This window comes from Brassica napus, chromosome A6 (assembly GCF_020379485.1).
Source record: "Brassica napus cultivar Da-Ae chromosome A6, Da-Ae, whole genome shotgun sequence".
Classification (NCBI taxonomy): Eukaryota; Viridiplantae; Streptophyta; class Magnoliopsida; order Brassicales; family Brassicaceae; genus Brassica; species Brassica napus.
The window spans coordinates 24,592,629-24,609,735 of NC_063439.1; the positions used below are offsets into that span (position 1 = coordinate 24,592,629).

The 17,107-nt window shown below is 35.8% G+C and overlaps 2 protein-coding genes across 3 annotated transcripts; both read right to left on the bottom strand.

The window, feature by feature from the left end:
* Positions 1-222: 222 nt before the first annotated feature.
* Positions 223-3,750, bottom strand: LOC106415139 (probably inactive leucine-rich repeat receptor-like protein kinase At3g28040). The gene is made up of 2 exons (XM_013855768.3): positions 2,058-3,750; positions 223-1,899 (listed from the first exon to the last, which is right to left on the bottom strand). Exons 1-2 carry the CDS (start codon positions 3,590-3,592, stop codon positions 399-401), a joined length of 3,036 nt encoding a protein of 1,011 aa, XP_013711222.2. The 5' UTR covers positions 3,593-3,750; the 3' UTR covers positions 223-398.
* Positions 3,751-6,586: 2,836 nt separating this feature from the next.
* Positions 6,587-13,541, bottom strand: LOC106415222 (DNA repair protein UVH3). Of its 2 annotated transcripts, XM_013855866.3 has the most exons (17): positions 13,333-13,541; positions 13,009-13,259; positions 12,727-12,908; positions 12,601-12,658; positions 12,019-12,143; positions 11,820-11,937; positions 11,476-11,553; positions 11,318-11,371; positions 11,040-11,224; positions 9,433-10,960; positions 9,105-9,299; positions 8,796-8,881; positions 8,478-8,712; positions 8,239-8,375; positions 7,843-7,927; positions 7,317-7,754; positions 6,587-7,235 (listed from the first exon to the last, which is right to left on the bottom strand). In XM_013855866.3, exons 1-17 carry the CDS (start codon positions 13,418-13,420, stop codon positions 6,699-6,701), a joined length of 4,380 nt encoding a protein of 1,459 aa, XP_013711320.1. In that variant the 5' UTR covers positions 13,421-13,541; the 3' UTR covers positions 6,587-6,698. The 2 variants fall into 2 exon arrangements, with proteins under 2 accessions (XP_013711320.1, XP_013711321.1); XM_013855867.3 differs by lacking the exons at positions 12,601-12,658; positions 12,727-12,908; positions 13,009-13,259; positions 13,333-13,541 and having other exon boundaries at positions 11,476-11,549; positions 12,019-12,034.
* Between the last annotated feature and the right edge of the window lie 3,566 nt (positions 13,542-17,107).

Below are 17,107 nucleotides of genomic sequence, written 5' to 3' on the forward strand. Positions count from 1 at the left end.
TGATGTAAAAACTGTGAGTTTTATTCACCTGCCAAAGTAGAGAGAATCCCGGAGGAAGACAACTCCCATTGCTATGTTATAATTTCAATACCAAAACACATGGTTAGGCCCAGAGCCGGTCCTTGCTAATCCAGGATCAGAAACAAATTTAAAAAAGTTAGTTTTTCAGTGTCAGTAATTATTGTACGTTGTAGTATTTGCTAACTAACAAACACATGAAAATTCTCAGGAAAACCCCTATTAATGATAACAATGGTCAATGATTGTCAATATGATTCATGATGACATAGCGAGAAAAGAGAAAACGTACCATTGTGAAAGAAAACAATCTCTACAAAAAGTCAAAATAAGAAAGAAAATATTGCATAATGGAAAAATTCAATTAACACAAACATTTTTCAGAAACTATCCAGTATCCGGTGAGGAACAGGAGAACTGATGACCTGCAAGATCTGAACAATCTCCGCCATTGTAGGCCTATTTGAAGGAATCTGAGAAGTACAGACAAGAGCAAGTTTCAGAACAGGCAAAACCTCATCCTCAGAGTATTCTTCCTCCATGGTAGGATCAATACACTCCAACACGTTCCCTTGTTCCAACAGAACTCGGACATGATCGCTAAGTATCACAAAGCTATCTTCACCATACTCCACGGGTCTCCGACCAGTCACGAGTTCGAGTATAAGAACTCCAAACCCGTAAACATCGCATTTCTCGTTGACCCTTAAGTTCTGACACTCTAACTCAGGCGCTACGTAACCTAAAGCGTTCTGAAACCTGTTGGTGTTCATCGTGTTCCCGTCTTGTGTTGTTAGAAGACGAGCTAGTCCGAAGTCAGAGATTTTAGGGTTGTATTTTTCGTCGAGGAGGATGTTGGTTGGCTTCAGGTTGAAGTGGACGGTTGCTGGACGGAACGTGTGGTGGAGATAAGCGAGTCCTTTGGCTGTACCGAGTATGATTCTGTATCTTGCGTCCCAAGGAAGTGGCGGTGTCGAGGGCTCCCTTTCGTGTAACTTGGACTGCAAGTTACCGTTAGGGATGTATTCCGATACTAGAAGCTGCATCTCCGGTGTCCAGTAATACCCTTTCATGGAGACTAGATTAGGGTGCTTTGCTTTGGCCAAGATCCGGACTTCTCGATCAAAATCTTCTAGGTTTTCGATAATCGGGGATGGAACAAGTTTCTTGACGGCCAAGTTTCTCCCCTGGTCTCCTAATGGTGCCTTGTAGACCGTACCAAAGACTCCTTCGCCTATTCTTGAAGCTTTATTGAGAACAGACTCAGGGTTTCTAGCGAACTCTTGAGATGAAGACGAGGACCGCGAAGTTCTTGAGTTTAACAGAACAAGTTTCCCTGCCTCTAAGCTTCTTCCTGATCTCGAAGACCCTGAGAAAATGCTCTCCAACGCGGTGTCAACAAAGGCAAGTCTCCTTCTCACCGATGCGTTAAGCAGCGTTATGATTATGACTCCTGAGACGATGAGTATAGCTGCTGATATAGCTACAATCACTGAAACACTAAGGAACATTCCACCATGGAACTTGCTTGGTCGGTTTCCGGATGCTTCCTCGTTACTATTACCGTTCCTGTAGGAGTTGGGATCAATGACAAGAGGCTTTGGAACATTCAGTGTGCAAGGTCCTCTCAGCAACGGTGAACAAATGCCTAAGTTTCCTTGAAGAGAACTCTGGTCTAAGCTCTGGAACACACCTCCTGAGGGTAACCTTCCGATGAGTCGGTTAAACGATATGTTAACCAGTAGCAGATTCTGCAACTTTCCTAGCTCTTTTGGTATTTCACCGCTTAGCTTATTGGCTTCTAGCTTTAGAATCTTTAGCTCTTCTAAGTTTGAAAGCGACTTGGGGATAGGACCAGTAAGATTGTTATGTGACAAACTCCTACAAAAAGAAAAATTATAATTGTTAAGTAGAAAACATTTGTAATAAATAAAATAAGTATAATTGTGCATAATGTCTAATGTAATATTACTCGTAGTTTGTGATAGTACAATGAACCGTTGTTAAAAAAGATGAAACATGAGTTAGTAGAGACTTACAACAATTTAAGAGAAGAGCAGTTTCCAATTCCTTCCGGTATAGAACCGGTTAGTGAGTTACCATCCAGCTGAAGTATCTGTAGACTCTGTGCCTCACATATATCAGCTGGAACCGAACCGATCAACGCACCGTTCCTTAGATCCAAAACTGTTAGGTTCTGTAGAAACTCTATTTCTGGAGGAACTCTTGTGTTGAAATGGTTCCATGACAAGTTGAGGTATCTCAAGTTGCTGAATAGCCCTACTTCACCAGGTATGTTTCCAGTGAGACTATTACGCGAAAGATCAAGCCTCACAAGTGACTCAAATAGCCTGCTTGACCCTCTCGGGATCGAACCGGTTAAACCGTTACCTGAAAAATCCATTTCTTGCAAACCAAGATCAAATAAACCATCCGGAATGCTACCGGTGAAGCCATTGCCTTTGAGCTGAACAACCATAAGCTCTTTGCAAGACTCCAAAGATTCCGGAATCTCGCTGGAGAGTTTGTTATCAGACAAGATCAGAGCCTTTAGAGACCTCAAGTTACTTATCGAAGAAGGTAGCTTTCCGGTTAACACATTGCTGGAGACATCCAAATGTACTAAACCGGTCATGTTACCGATCCAAACCGGGAAGCCACCGGAGAGCATGTTCTTGGATAAATCTAAATGATTTAAAGATCTCAGCCTCTGAAGAGTTGTCGGAATCTCCCCGGAGAAACGGTTGAAACTGAGATCAACTCTGTTTAAATGAGGACACAGTCCAATGTCCGAAGGCAATGATCCTGAGAACTGGTTCCCTTGTAAGTGCAACACTTTCAAGTTATGCACATAGAGCATCCCCAACGGTATCGAACCAGAGAGAGCGTTGAACGATAGATCTAACGTTCTTAGCCTCTCGAGCTTCCAGAATCCAGACACGAAGCTAGGGCTTCCGGAGAAACGGTTGCTTGAGAGGTTGAGACTGTTCAAAACAGAGCATCGAAACAGAGCACTCGGGATTTGACCTTCGAGACGGTTGCGAGAGAGCGAGAGATGCCTGAGGGATGAACAGTTGGTGAAGACATCGTCAGAGAGTGTACCGGAGAAGGAGTTTCCGGTTAAGTCGAGGTGTCTCAAGGAGGTGAGAGAAGATGGGATTTGACCGGAGAGGCTGTTGTGGCTAAGATCAAGCTTCTGAAGACGGTTGTTGTTCGAGAGAGCGGCGATGTTTCCGGTTAAGTTGTTGTTGGAGAGTGAGAGAACCTTCAGATGCTGAAGCTTTTGGATCCCGCGACCGATCTTTCCGGTTAGGGATAAACCGGAGAGGGAAAGCTCGGTGACGCGAGATGTTTTGGGGTTGCATTTGACGTAGGTCCACGAGCAAGGAGAGATGTCGTCTTCGTTCCAAGAGGATAGGTGTGAAGATGGGTCGTGAAGGTCTGATTTGAAGACGATGAGACCCAACACGTCGTCGTTTAGTTGGGTTGAGTCAAGATCACCGTTGATGAGTGATATCAATGTCACTGCGAGGAACAGAGTTAATGAGATCACTTTTCTTCTGTGTTCGCCCATTATGGTGGATTGTGAGAATGTCTCTCTCTCTCTCGGTCTTGATGTGTTGAGAGATTGAGCTAATTTGATAGGGGGAAGAGAGAGAGAGAGTTATGGCATCTTGATGATAGATAGATGAGAGAGAGAGAAGAGAAGAGAAGAGTTGTCAATGGGTAAGAAACTCGAAGTGACTGTAAGATTCTGAAGTTAGCTAGAAGACAAGAACTAGATCGAGTTACAAATGATCCCTGCCAAAATGGACCACATGTTTTGCTCCGGTCTAACCAAAACTTTCCGGTTTATTCGATTTTCTCTGAATGGATGTGTCTTCACGTGTACATAGTAAAATGTAGATAGCTCAGACCATTCTAACTAATAGCATGTTACGTTAGTAGTTGTTTTAAACACCTAAACTGATACAAATCACAATCATTGGAACAGAGATGAATTATATTTCTACATTATACGTACGATAGTAATTAACACGTTAGGTGAGAAATTTAGAACTACAAAACAATAGTCGCAAGTTAATATGAGAAGAAATATAAGTTCTTTAGATGTCCACATTTAGAAAATAGTATCATCTTATAAAAACAAGTCACGGGTCGGGAAATGTTTAAAATCATAAAGATACACATGTCCCGAAAGCTGTTTTATCTATTTGTTTACTTGCATATGTAGTGCAAAACATCTTTAGTTAACTATGATTTGCAGACTGGAATATAAACTAATTTGATGTTTACAACCGGTCAATTGAATATTATAGTTGTCAAGTTTGTATCCAATAGATAACTCATGATCATTACAATAAAATCATTGGGCATGCAACCATCATCTCTTTATATATCATTGCCCTGATTTGCACGTAATCATAGAGTAGAAAGATATATCACGAGAAAAGGAAGAGATGAGATAAAAATCATAAAATGGTATGGTCAATAGAGAAAGAGACCTATGCATTTTAGAATCCAAATAAAATAAAATAAAAAGAGAAAGAAGAAAAGAACAAGAGTAGGGTTTGGTGCCATTAGAACAAGAAAGACTCGTGACTGACAAAATTATGTGTAAAGTCCACCGCACAATTAGCTTATCTGTCTTTTTGTCACGACACACTCTCATCTCTGTCTCTCCAAGTTAGATTCAAATTACAAACTAATAAACTAAGTTTTTAAAGATTAAACCCTAAGATTGATTTGTTTCTTGGTTAGAGATATTTATTTTTGAAACACACAAATTGACTATAATTTGTTATCGGTTACCTATTGTTTTCATTAGACAACAAACTTACAGTATTTAGTAATTAAATAGGGAGAAGCTACAAAACAAAATAGTAATATATATATATATATATATAGGGAAATCATTGTAAGAGTGAAATGGTTTGACAATCATATTTATGTGTAAACATATGTTAATGAAAATCAGGATAATATTTACAAAACTTCGAAATACATACATATTTCTTTTGTAATTTTGCTCCTTAATATTTTATGTATTTACTATTTTGTAGTTACATACATTCCATTTTATTATATATTTTCACGATTCCATCGTTGCATAATAATAATAGCAAACAGCGACGATAAGATATTGAAGACTGAAGATGCATGGTGTCTGATGCTTGGGAACGGAGCATGTTCTCAAATCTTGGTCGTTTTTCAATAATTATAGCTCTCACTTCTTTCGAGATATTCTTCCCGCAAAATACAGTCTTGTTACAAAGGAATGCTCGCATCTTCAGAGGCGTGTCGCTGACTCAAGAGGCTTTCTTCACGGTCGTGGACCGTTGTATGCGGGATAGGCTGTTATCACTTGCGTCGCTGACCCCAGCAAGAGTGACTGCAGTCTCCCCGTCCCTTCTTGAGTTGTACTTTTGGTTTGTTTCACCCTATAGTAAATTCAACTCCCTCTAGTTTTATCTCTCTTTTTTACTCTCTTTTGCTCTTTTGTAATAAGTTGTGTTTTTCACAACAATGTAAAACTCAGAAAATGGTTATAAATCTTAACATTTATACCAAAAAAAGTTACAAACTATAATTCTTCTTTTCAAACAATAAAATTTGAACTTCAAATTACGCTGGAATTGTAGTTATATTAGTTTTAAACTAAATGGGATCCGGTCATGTGGATACATTTATAACGTTTCATTATTTGTGATGCTTCAGACTTCTTAACCTATTTACGATTCACAGATTTTTTTCGTCCATCCGTCCAGTAGTTGTTTCATATCTTTGAAAAACTAATACAATGTATCGGTTGACCATCCTATACATCTAGCAGAACATGCTAAAATACTTTTAATAGTTCGAACTTTGAACTGCATGCATGTAGCCATAAAAGGTAAAGACATAAAATGTATTGCTTTTTCAGGAAAAGTCTCCTAATAAAGTGCAACTTGGATATATATATTCAGTCAAATCAAATATTTTCATATATCTTAGCTAGGGTTGTGACCAAGCTGTATGAAGTTTTTTTGCAGATTTTAAAATAGGGTTTACTAATCAATGTAAACAAAAGTTTCAAACACTGGCATAGGACAAGTGCATAAAGTTAGTAATGAAATAGTACAATAGAAACCTAAAATTTTAAATAATTCGAGTACATGCTGCTAATGTTTGTATTGGCATCAAACATAGCTCTTTATATCAACTTATTATATCCAAGAATGGATGATACCTTTCAACAATAGAATCTATAAATATATATTGGTGTTATATGGGTATAATCTAAACACTTGAAAAAATTTGAAGTTTGGCGGTCAAATATAGAGGGAATAAAATGTGATGAATGTCAAGGAAACAAACGTATGTCGTCGACATCAATACATTTAAAACATTTATAATGTAAAAGGAAAAACTCTCTGAGTCGACGAATAAAAATGTTTGAAGTTTTGATTCTCGTTCTCTTCACAAATTCTTTCTGCCCTTTACCTTTATTGTTTTCAACAAAACCACTTTTTTGATACTTTCTTCCTTTTGCAGAAGTTATATCTTTTTTTTTTGAACAAAGAAGTTATATCTTAAAGATTCTATTCACATCATAATTATTTGTTAGTGAACCAATTAAAGAAACATCTCAAAATCATACAATATTTTTTTACTTCTACTTTATACACAATTTTCTTTAATCAGTTCTTCCTCTTCTTTCTCTTCAAGAAAGGCATAGCACTTAATCCTCCAGCTGAAGAATTCCCAATTTCAATGCCACCACCATACTCCTCCAATGATGCATCCTCGTTTTGACGTTTAGCTTTGTTTTGGCTGTTTACATCCTCTGTTTCTAACACCTCTTCATCCATCGCATCATCTTCCTTACCTGTTTCATCTTCATCAACACAGAATCCACCACCCATCACTTTGTAATCATCACTAGCTTTATCCTCCACATGAGCATCTCCTCCAGTCTCAGCTTCATCTACGCAGAACCCACCACCTCCCATTTGAATATAGTCTTCAGAAGGACAATCGTTATTCGATGCATCCATGGTTGTTGGTTCATTCTGTGTTCTCTCTTCAGAGACATTCCCTAATTTGCCTAAATTTTTGAGGAAATCATCATCATCATCGTCCAAATTCTCACTAAGGGATTCTCCATTGCCTCTCGACTCGTCCAACTGATCATCTTCTTTCTCACTGTACTTCACAGGATTCCGAGATCGTGTTGACTGGAAACAAAAGATTAACAAAGTGAGACACACCACAAAATCAATCAAAATACACAGTACGAAGACTATATAGAGACTTACCCTTCGCACTTTATGAGGATTTCCTCCTGGTTTTGCTTCATTAGGTGCCTGCAAACCAACTTCATTATCATTGTCATCACCCTCACCATCAGAACTACCGTCTGATAGCTCAGGGATGAGGTTTTTCCGGCCCCTTCCGCGTCCTCTGTTCTGAGCTCTGCCTCTGCTTCTACTACTAGATGGTTTTTCAGAGCGTTTCCTTTTGTTTTTCTCCTTCTCATCGGTTTTACCTAAATCTTTCTCTGAAATATTATCTTCGGTTTCATGGGGAGAGAGTCTTTTCTTGTTTCCCTTTCTTGGACCTTCCTGGAGATTATGATCAACCACTTCTGACGATAGACCTCCGCCAATTCCTTTGACAGCCTTTTTAATCCTTTTGCTACGGATCTTTGCAAATCTTTCACTGAAGGAATAGAAAGCTTCCATACGAAGTTGCGTCTTCATGGAAACCAAGGAAATGAACAAAAATTGTCATATATACTACATACTAATTACGTAAAATAAAAGATCAAATCTAGATGCAGACCTCGCGTTTTTCGTACTCCTTCAAGACAGGAAGTAGCAGATCATCTGTCTTCTTACCGTTCCAACCAAACTTTTCCCAGCATAGCCTTCACCCAAAGAAAAAAAGAAGAAAACATTACTACAGAACGCATGACGTTGTTTCATAAAGTGCAAGTTGTTTTATACAGGGGGCCAAATCATACAACTTATTTTGTGTTTCCATTTAGGATTCATTAACATCCTTATCATGCCCTAGGTGGCTACTAGTTACTGCCAAACTATGTTACACTGTTTGAAGGAAGCTAGAAGGTAGACGGAGTAAGAGTGTGTGTTTAATTCCTTGGTATTAGTTTCAAACTCGGTACAGAGCAAGGATGATCGTATACATATGTAAATGCAAAGTCGAGAAAGGACTTACTTTCTAAGAACTAAGAGATCAGGCTTGCCCCATGAGAAAATCTCAGTCGACCGGTCCACTTGTGGATTTAAGTAGGCAGAAATAACAGCTTCACTAGGGAAAGTAGCTGGAATGTGCCAGTTCTTGCTTACCTTCCTCTGTAATATTAAATGGAAAATCAAAATTAGTAGAATGGTTGTGTCACACTCTGATGAGTTTGATCATAATAAATATTGAAGTTCAAGGAAAAATAGCAATACATGCTTATCCATGAAGATTTGCTTGATTTCTTGTGTGTCATCAGCCGAGACACCTGAGGTGCTTTCATTATCTGCGGAGCCAGATCCACGCTTCTTTACACCGGAACCTGCTTTTGCATCAGTCTTGCCTAAAATGGTTGGATCAGGTGATTCAACCCATTCACGAAATTTTTGAAGCCCATCATCCTCTGGAAATGCAGTAACAACTTCAATAGCATTGACAATACCAATTCCACTGCATGTCAAGAGAATTACGATATCAAGTACAGACTACATAGAGAATGCGAATTGACCTATTCAGTTAAAAATTCTCCTAACCTGATTCCTTCCGTGTAATCACTTCCTAGCAGCATTGCCATGCGGATTATTTTATCTCTGCCCAAGCCAAGCTCCTTCTCAATGTCCTGAAAATCAGAAGAGTTTAGAGGTATTATCATCAGACCTTAGTTACAGAGTAGGAAAATAAATCAACCTACTAGTGAAAAAACACAAGGGATAAGATGCTATAACAGAAGACAACAAGGAAGCTCATTCGAAACTGAAGAGGGATATAAACTCATCACAGCCAAAAAAAATGATTTCTAAAAAACACAAGTGAAAAGAGAATTTGAGGACGGATATGCACACCTTCATAAAGTATGTCTCCACATACTTGCGATCATCAAATATATTTTTGTACACACTCCTTGCTCCAAACAAGAATACATCAGAATCGTCAGTGACAATGCCATCAATAAGGTTTGATTGTTCCATAAATGCACACTGTGCCTCTGCTTCCATGGGAGCTATGATGTATGGTAACCCAAATATTTGGAGTAGCTCCTAACGAAATCAAACCAACAAAACATTACAAGTTTGTTGTCATATCGAACAAAACAGAAACTTTAAAAAGTTTGCAAGAAGATCATATAAAGAGACAATGGGTCATAAGTATAATAAAAGACAATAGGCAAACCTGGATTTCCGCAAACATCTCACTGCTAACAGATTCAGCATTCCTCTCAAGTTTCCTCTGTTCATCACCCAAATTTACATATTCTTGATCAAGAACTCGCATTTCCTCCTCCAAAATTGCTTCTGAAAGTTCAACAGGCACGGTTTTCTCTTCTAAATCTATTGAACTCTCAATATTAAAAGTGCGGTGGTCCAATTTATTTTCCTCCCTTGTTTCTTGCTGTGAATCTGTGTCATAGAGTATCTCTATGTGCGAACTGATTCTCTCCTCATCAGCTATGGGCATAGGAGACACTTTGATAGATTCACCACCAAAACTTTCAGAACCATCTTCATTATTGTGCTTAGCCATGGTGGACACCATGCTGCTCTCACTAGCAATAGTAAATGATTTCTCGGGTGAGATAACTGGCTTTACTTGTGGCATTTCGTTTCCCACAGCACGTCTGACGTTGTCAGAACTGGAAGACGGGTGAGTACCAATTTGTTTTGTTATATCTATGTGACCATCTTCCGTTACCGAAGTGTTGGACTGCTCATTTATAGCACCACTAGCTTTCAAGATTGGTATTCCGTCCAAAGTTCCCTCTTCCTCAGCTTTACCAACGGTTTCACTAGAACACAGACTATCCTGAGTTGGCTTGTCATCAACTAGGTTTACCCCCACGGTTTGATTTTCTTCAAGGAGATCCTCGGATTCCTTATCATGCAAGTCAAGAAGACTTTTCTGGATAGCCTCTTGCAAATCAGCTTCTTCTTCCAAATAACCTTTTGAGAACTTTGTTACTGTATCGTTCTCCATGGAGTTACTGACATTTTCACAAGTAGTGTCTTCCCTTGCTGCCTCTTCATCGGAAATAATATCCTCGGGAATATGCTGATTGCTTGAATTCACTTCAAGCTTAGAGATAACACTACTCTGTTCAACAGGCACTTCTTCCCAATCACTGTCAGATGCCCACGACAAAGAGTTTTCTTTGGGATCATTTTCTGCAGAACTAATAGTCACTGGTCCTCCCGCTGCCAACCGAAGAAACATATCATCTTCATCATCAAGATCTTTCCCACCACCATCATGTTCAAATGATATCTCTATTGCAGACTGATTTTGCAGCATGGAATCATCATTCGGATTATCTAGATTCATAACATCATCTTTATTGACAGGTAAATTCTCTAGAAACTGGTCCTCAGAAGGAAAGTTCTCCCAGGCGTTGGACGTTTCATCATCATTGTTCGACGTAGAACCAAAAGCTGCTTTCTCCTTTTCTTTCATCAAATGTAAGTTTCTCTGGATATCACGAGTCATTTGGATCCCCATGTGTTTGTTCCTTATTCTTAGACGCCCCCTTTCATCTATATAAACTTCAATATTTTCATCAGGATTCGCGGTTTCATCTTTCTCCAACTCGGTAGTAGCATCTGATTTATTCCCCGAAGAAATATTCTTAACAGGGACCGGCAAAGACTGTTGTGGCGTATTTTTCTCATTTCCATCATTTCTTCCTTCTCTGGCAGACGCAAGTACTCTGGAACACATTCAAAACATCAGTCATTTTCTAATACCACAGTACCTTATTCTCTATTAGACTACAAACTGCAACTCACTCTTTATCGCCAGAAAAAGAAGATGAGAAGATAAACTCTCTGTTCGCCTCAGAAGCTATCCTAGAAGTTTGAACACCACCGACAGCCCTCCCACCAGCACTTCTCTGAACTTCATTTATTTCTCGACGGAAGGCTACAGTTTTGAGATATGCTTCTATTTGCAATTCGGAAAACTTTTCAGGGGCCTATACAGTCACAAAACAACATACTTCTACAGTCATTCCGTATCTCTTCATGCATAATGGAGGAAGAATGTGTCGGTGATTTAAGTGACTCACCTTCTTGACCTTTTGGTACTTTTGCCGGTTTTCTGACATCAATTTTTCTCTCATCTACGAGTAACAAAATTATCAAATAAACTGAGACGTCACTGTAAACTGAAACGTCACTGTAACTCAACATGCTGCGAAGAAATGCTGTCAATATCGTTAGTTACCTGAACAAGAAGATCAAGTTGCATGGATGGAGGAAGAGAAGCCAAAACAGCTGGGTCGACATTCCCATTCATTGCTGGCTAGAAAAGTACACAAAACAGTATTAGCAGATGAAGACAGTAAAGCATCAGATAACTCCTTTCTATAGACAGAAAACATAATTCCAAAGACAATGCCATGCTTCTTTATTATAGTAATGAAGATTACACACAGATGAACGGAATTTTTACTTTCAGGAAGAGGTCCACCCAACTGGTGCTAATTGCTTAACAAAAAATATTTTCAACTTAACCAATTTATATCCCCTGAATAATAGTGATCTATAACTTAAGTGACCACAGATTACCAAAAGAATTTGCTCATCTTCTTCGCTACCCTCTTCCTCAGATGGAATTTCTGCAGCTGAAGACGATGCTTTGTTAGTAAAAGTTCCCTCTTCTTCGGCTGCAAGGGATGCCGCCAACCTATATTAAACCACGACAAGAAAACATAAAATGAGTACAAGCAAGTAAACATCTTCAACCAATATCTCAACTACTGCTTACATCTCAGCCAACTTTTCCTGATAATCCTTCGTCCCTGCTGAGCAACCCTGTTCAAGATTACTCTTCATTCTGTTATCTAGGTCATCCTCGTTCAACAAAACTCCTTTTCCCTTAGGATCATACTTCTGCAAGTCACCCAATAAAGATTAGGATTGAACAAAGATTCCATTTACAAATCAACACAACGTGTTTGTTTGCAAGTACTAAGTCTAATAAACATTATTTCAAATTTCTATAATTATGAAACTACGAAAGATGCAATGCTAAGGGTAAGTAAAAGCAAAGAAATATCATTAACTGGAAACACATCACAACACAGCGTAAACACAAGTCCCAGATTCTAGCTATTAACTGCCGCAAGATGCATGATAGATGGCATAAAAAAGAACAGGAATATATATACTAGACTCCGCCATTCTAAGAAAATCACGATTAACTTCAAGTAAGTTTCAAGGGCAATGAACATCTTGATGTTTTAGGCCATACCAACAAATTCTAACAACAATACCCTAACTAATGAAAAAATGGTCATAAGTAGACACAAAACACTATCTTTGCAGTTCCATGTTAGTATTCACTTACCGAAGACATTTTCATAGCATCATCACTGACACTTTCTCCGACCATAGTTGCTGAAGATCTACATCAATTAAGATCGTTAAAGCATTTCTACCAACATAAATAAAAAAACCAAGATTTATTGCTTACATCTCATCTATCTTTTCCTCCTGAAAACAACTGCCCCCTGCACCATCTTCATCTGCAGAGCCTCGCAAAGGCTCTTGCAGAGATACAGACGATACACGCTTCTTATCTCCAGCACTCTTACTCTGCTGTAGTCTCTGCTTCTTAAGATCATTGGCTTGTTCCTTAAGCCTCATCTCCTTGAGCTATAACACCAAAACACACTCAACTCACTCAAACTTGATTAATCTCCTAAACATTCTAACTTCCTCATATAATAAAATTAAAACAAAAGTAGTAACTGACTCGATTAAGCAGCAACTTCTCAGCGGTTTTCCTAATTTTCGTCTGAGCGTTCTCACGCTGACGACGACGCGCAATGACAGTGCGGCGTTTCAACGCCGGAGTGCCACCGTCAAAGACGAAAACAGGCTTAGTCTTTAGGAACAAAAGTTTGCAAATCCTCCGGAAAAAACCGATCAAGTGAGCGTTCTGAACCATATCGCCCTTCTCGTCTCGCATCGCCTTAATAAACTGAACCATCCATATACTCGCATCTGCAATTCAAACATTCGTCGATTCGTAAAAGTGAATAAAGAAGACATTGAAGGTTGCTTTAATCGTGTGTACCGATAGCCAATCGTTTCCCGGCTAGGGTTTCGACGGAGACGCGGCGACCAACGGGAGCCAGTAGCTCCCAAAGCCCTTGCACTCCCATGTTTTCTCTTCACCGCACCTGAGCAACGACTTTGCCGGTAAACGCTGCCGCCAAGGGATCTTTTATAAGTATTCACGGTTGAACGGCCGATCCAAAGTGATACGGCGTCGTTTTAGTTTGCCGACTCAATTCAAAGGTTTTAGTAAGGCCTTTATACAAATCGTTGTTTTTGAAATATGGGCCTAGTTATAAGGCCCATCTCCGACTGTGTCGAAATCTTTAGTCAGCAATCGGCCTTTTAAAATTTTTTTGATGATCAGTGAATATATACTTGGTGTCTTCATGCACCATGTGCAGTAAAAAAATTTATAATATTTTTTAACAGATAAATATAATTATATTTTAAAATAAAATTTTATTAATACTGTAAATTTTCTTTTTCGTATCAATATTTTAATATAAATTTGATTTAATTAAACATAAAAATTATATTTAAGAATATGCATGTATATATTTGAAATTATAATCTTAGATAGATATTTATATATATATTTATTTTAATTAAATATTTTAAATAAATTTGTAAAAGTTGCATAATTACCAAAAATTAAAATTAAACAATATTTATAAAATTTGTAGATATATAAGAAAATAATGATTTTTGATTAAATTTTTATAATTTTCTAAAAAAAATTGTATTCATTTTTGAAAATTTTAGTAATAAAATTTTTTAATTTAAATTTTTTTAATTAAATTATATTTCGAAATTTATAATGCCATATTTGAATATATTTATTTTAATGATGATTTATGAGTTATTTTCATATTCTAAAAAAATTTCCAAAAATATAAATTGACATTAAATGTAATATATGACATATTACCATATTTTAAAAAGTTTACCAAAAATATAAATTAATATTAAATGTAATTGTCCATGTCATATTAAGCTATAAGATATGTCATCAATTTCAGTAGCCATGTCATATTTGTTTTGTGAAATTGATTGTAGAATTGACATGTGGCAAAATCACTTCGCAAATATAGTATAGGGGATTTTAGAAGTGGCCTCGTATGAACAAATGTTTTTTTTCGTGTTTGAATAAATGTGATCTAAATTGGGTTCTCATTCTGATAGAAGTCCTTGTACCAAAGTCCAACTGAGTTTACTAGTTAATCAAGTCAGAAACAGAGTAATTAGATGCATGAAGAAAATGATATTTGAAGATTCATGCTTTTGAAGTGTCTTCTGTTCTACCTCTCTTTTCTTTCTTCCTTTTTTGAGCCACTATATACATACTTTCTTTTCTTATTAATTCCCCATTTTCCACTCATTTTATTTCTCTGATATTTATAAAAGCACAAACGAAACCTGGCCAGTCCAACCAGTGCCGGTCTAACATATTATAATGCCCAAAGTCATTTCAAAAAAATATGTATTTATATCTCTATAATATTATTTGAGAAGTCAGTTTCCTATATGTAGTTTTCATGTTAATTTTAGAGTAGTCAATTACAAAAGTATTCTTAATGAATTAAGAATATTATGCATAATGCCATTATTATAATTTTTTTATTTTTTTTCCTTTTTGTTTCATAATTTTTTGCTTTTAATTTCCTTTTTTATCATAATGTTTTCTTAAACTATTAAAATATGGAAATTATATATATATAATTTAGATATTTTATTTAATAACTAATAATGAATATATTTTTTAAAGAAGATAATTTATTTTACCTTAAATAATATAATAAATAATAAAATAAAACAGCCAAAAATATTTTCTATATATATGTTTAGATCAAAAGATTAAAAGTGGAAAAAAATATTTTTAATAATATAAATCAACCATATGCTTTATATATTAATAATTTAATATATTCTTAATGTTACAACTAACTTTAAACTAAATAACTAATAAGAATTAATAAATTATGTTTGTCAATAGATTCAAAAAATATATTTTCTAAAATAATACAATTTTAATTTATTAAAAGGATACATAATAAATGACAAAAATTACAAAGATATATTTAAAAATCTAAAATAAAAAAATGAAATTTTAATAAAATTTAATATGATTTTAGCTATTTAAAATTCAAATAGTTGTAGTAAAAATTCAACTCAGTAAACCCCAAAAATAATTAAGTAAATCAATGAAATTTTTAAACCTAGATTGCATGTATAACTAAAATAAATATATTATTTAAACACTATTTACATATGATATATATATTTATATGTTTTCAAATAAAATAAAATTTCTAAATAAAAGAAAATAACTAATAATTTTTATAATGATATATATATATATATATTAATTAAAAATTAATTAATTATTAATTATTTTGTATATATTTATATCTTTGCATGAACATAGGAAAATCACATAGTTTATATATAATCCAAAATCATATAACAGCAGTAATAAAAATAAATAAACTTCCATTAAACAATCAAGTTTCACAAAAGGTTTGTAAGGAAACAAAAAGAATAGAATAGAAAATACTTATTAACGAAATATCGATCTTTTTGCTTCTTTTCCTTCAAATCACTACATAAACTTATGTAGTCAAGTTTTTCGAAAATAACAGTCTCAACTGACTATCATTAAGATTGGTGAACATAAAAGAAGAGCAAACTCGTAATGACTCCTAATAATGTCAACACGTGATACTGCTCTCATCACAATTTTTTAGTTTTTATAAAAATTTAGAAATTACTAAATTAGTCACGTACCTCTCGTCAATATGAAGATTATGATGTAAAAATTGAAACAATAGAAAATAAATTGGGAAAATGGCAGAAAAGAAAGAGACAACACGAAAAACTATTTAGTAGCTAACTTTTAATTAGGGTTTTAGTTGTAATCAAAAATAGAAACTAACAAATATATTTGTTAATACAAGTTTATAAATATTGCTAAAGGATCCGACAAATGTTATTCTGATTAATTATTCCCACAAGTATTATTTTAGCTAAGAAAACCTTACAAACCTTAATTATTTGTAAAAAGCAAAAAAAAAAACTAAAATATGTTCCATTGACAACAAAAACATATGCCTTTGTAAAATTTTCTGCCCTAAGCCACGGCTTCACCCGCTTATGCCATGACCGGCCCTGAGTCCAACATGTATGTTGTGTTACGTATCACGTATGTGATGTTTCGCAGGTGGTCACTAATGATCCTACCAACACGAAGACAAAAACAAGGTAAAATGGCCGACCACAATAGAAAAAAGCAAGAACGCGATAAAGCAAAAGGAAAAGGCCAAATTCATCCGTTGATATCATTATTGTATTTCAAATTCGGTAAAGTTGTATGCTATCGCTGAAAAAATGAACTCAAACTTATTTTTTTAACATATTCAAGTTTCAAGTATTTGTATGAAAATACCCCTATAATTATTCAATAATCGGTTTCATTAATCGTAGAACAGTTTTTGTATATTGTTGTAGGTCAGTAAACTTGCCACTTTAAAATTAATATTGTGTACCAAACACGATGGAACCGAATCCTAACAAGGAACAATTCCAAACCGTCCATCTAAAAATAGTCTAAATAAAGAAAAGCAAAAGTTTTGCAGTACACCCCTTAAATAGATACATAAAGTTTGAATTATTGCAGCATGTCATAACTAATAAATACTATGTGAAACAAGGGACGTCGTCCATTACAGTTCATCCTGTTGAGAAGTGGTCATATAACAACAGGTCTTAAGAAGACGACAGTGGATATAATGAAC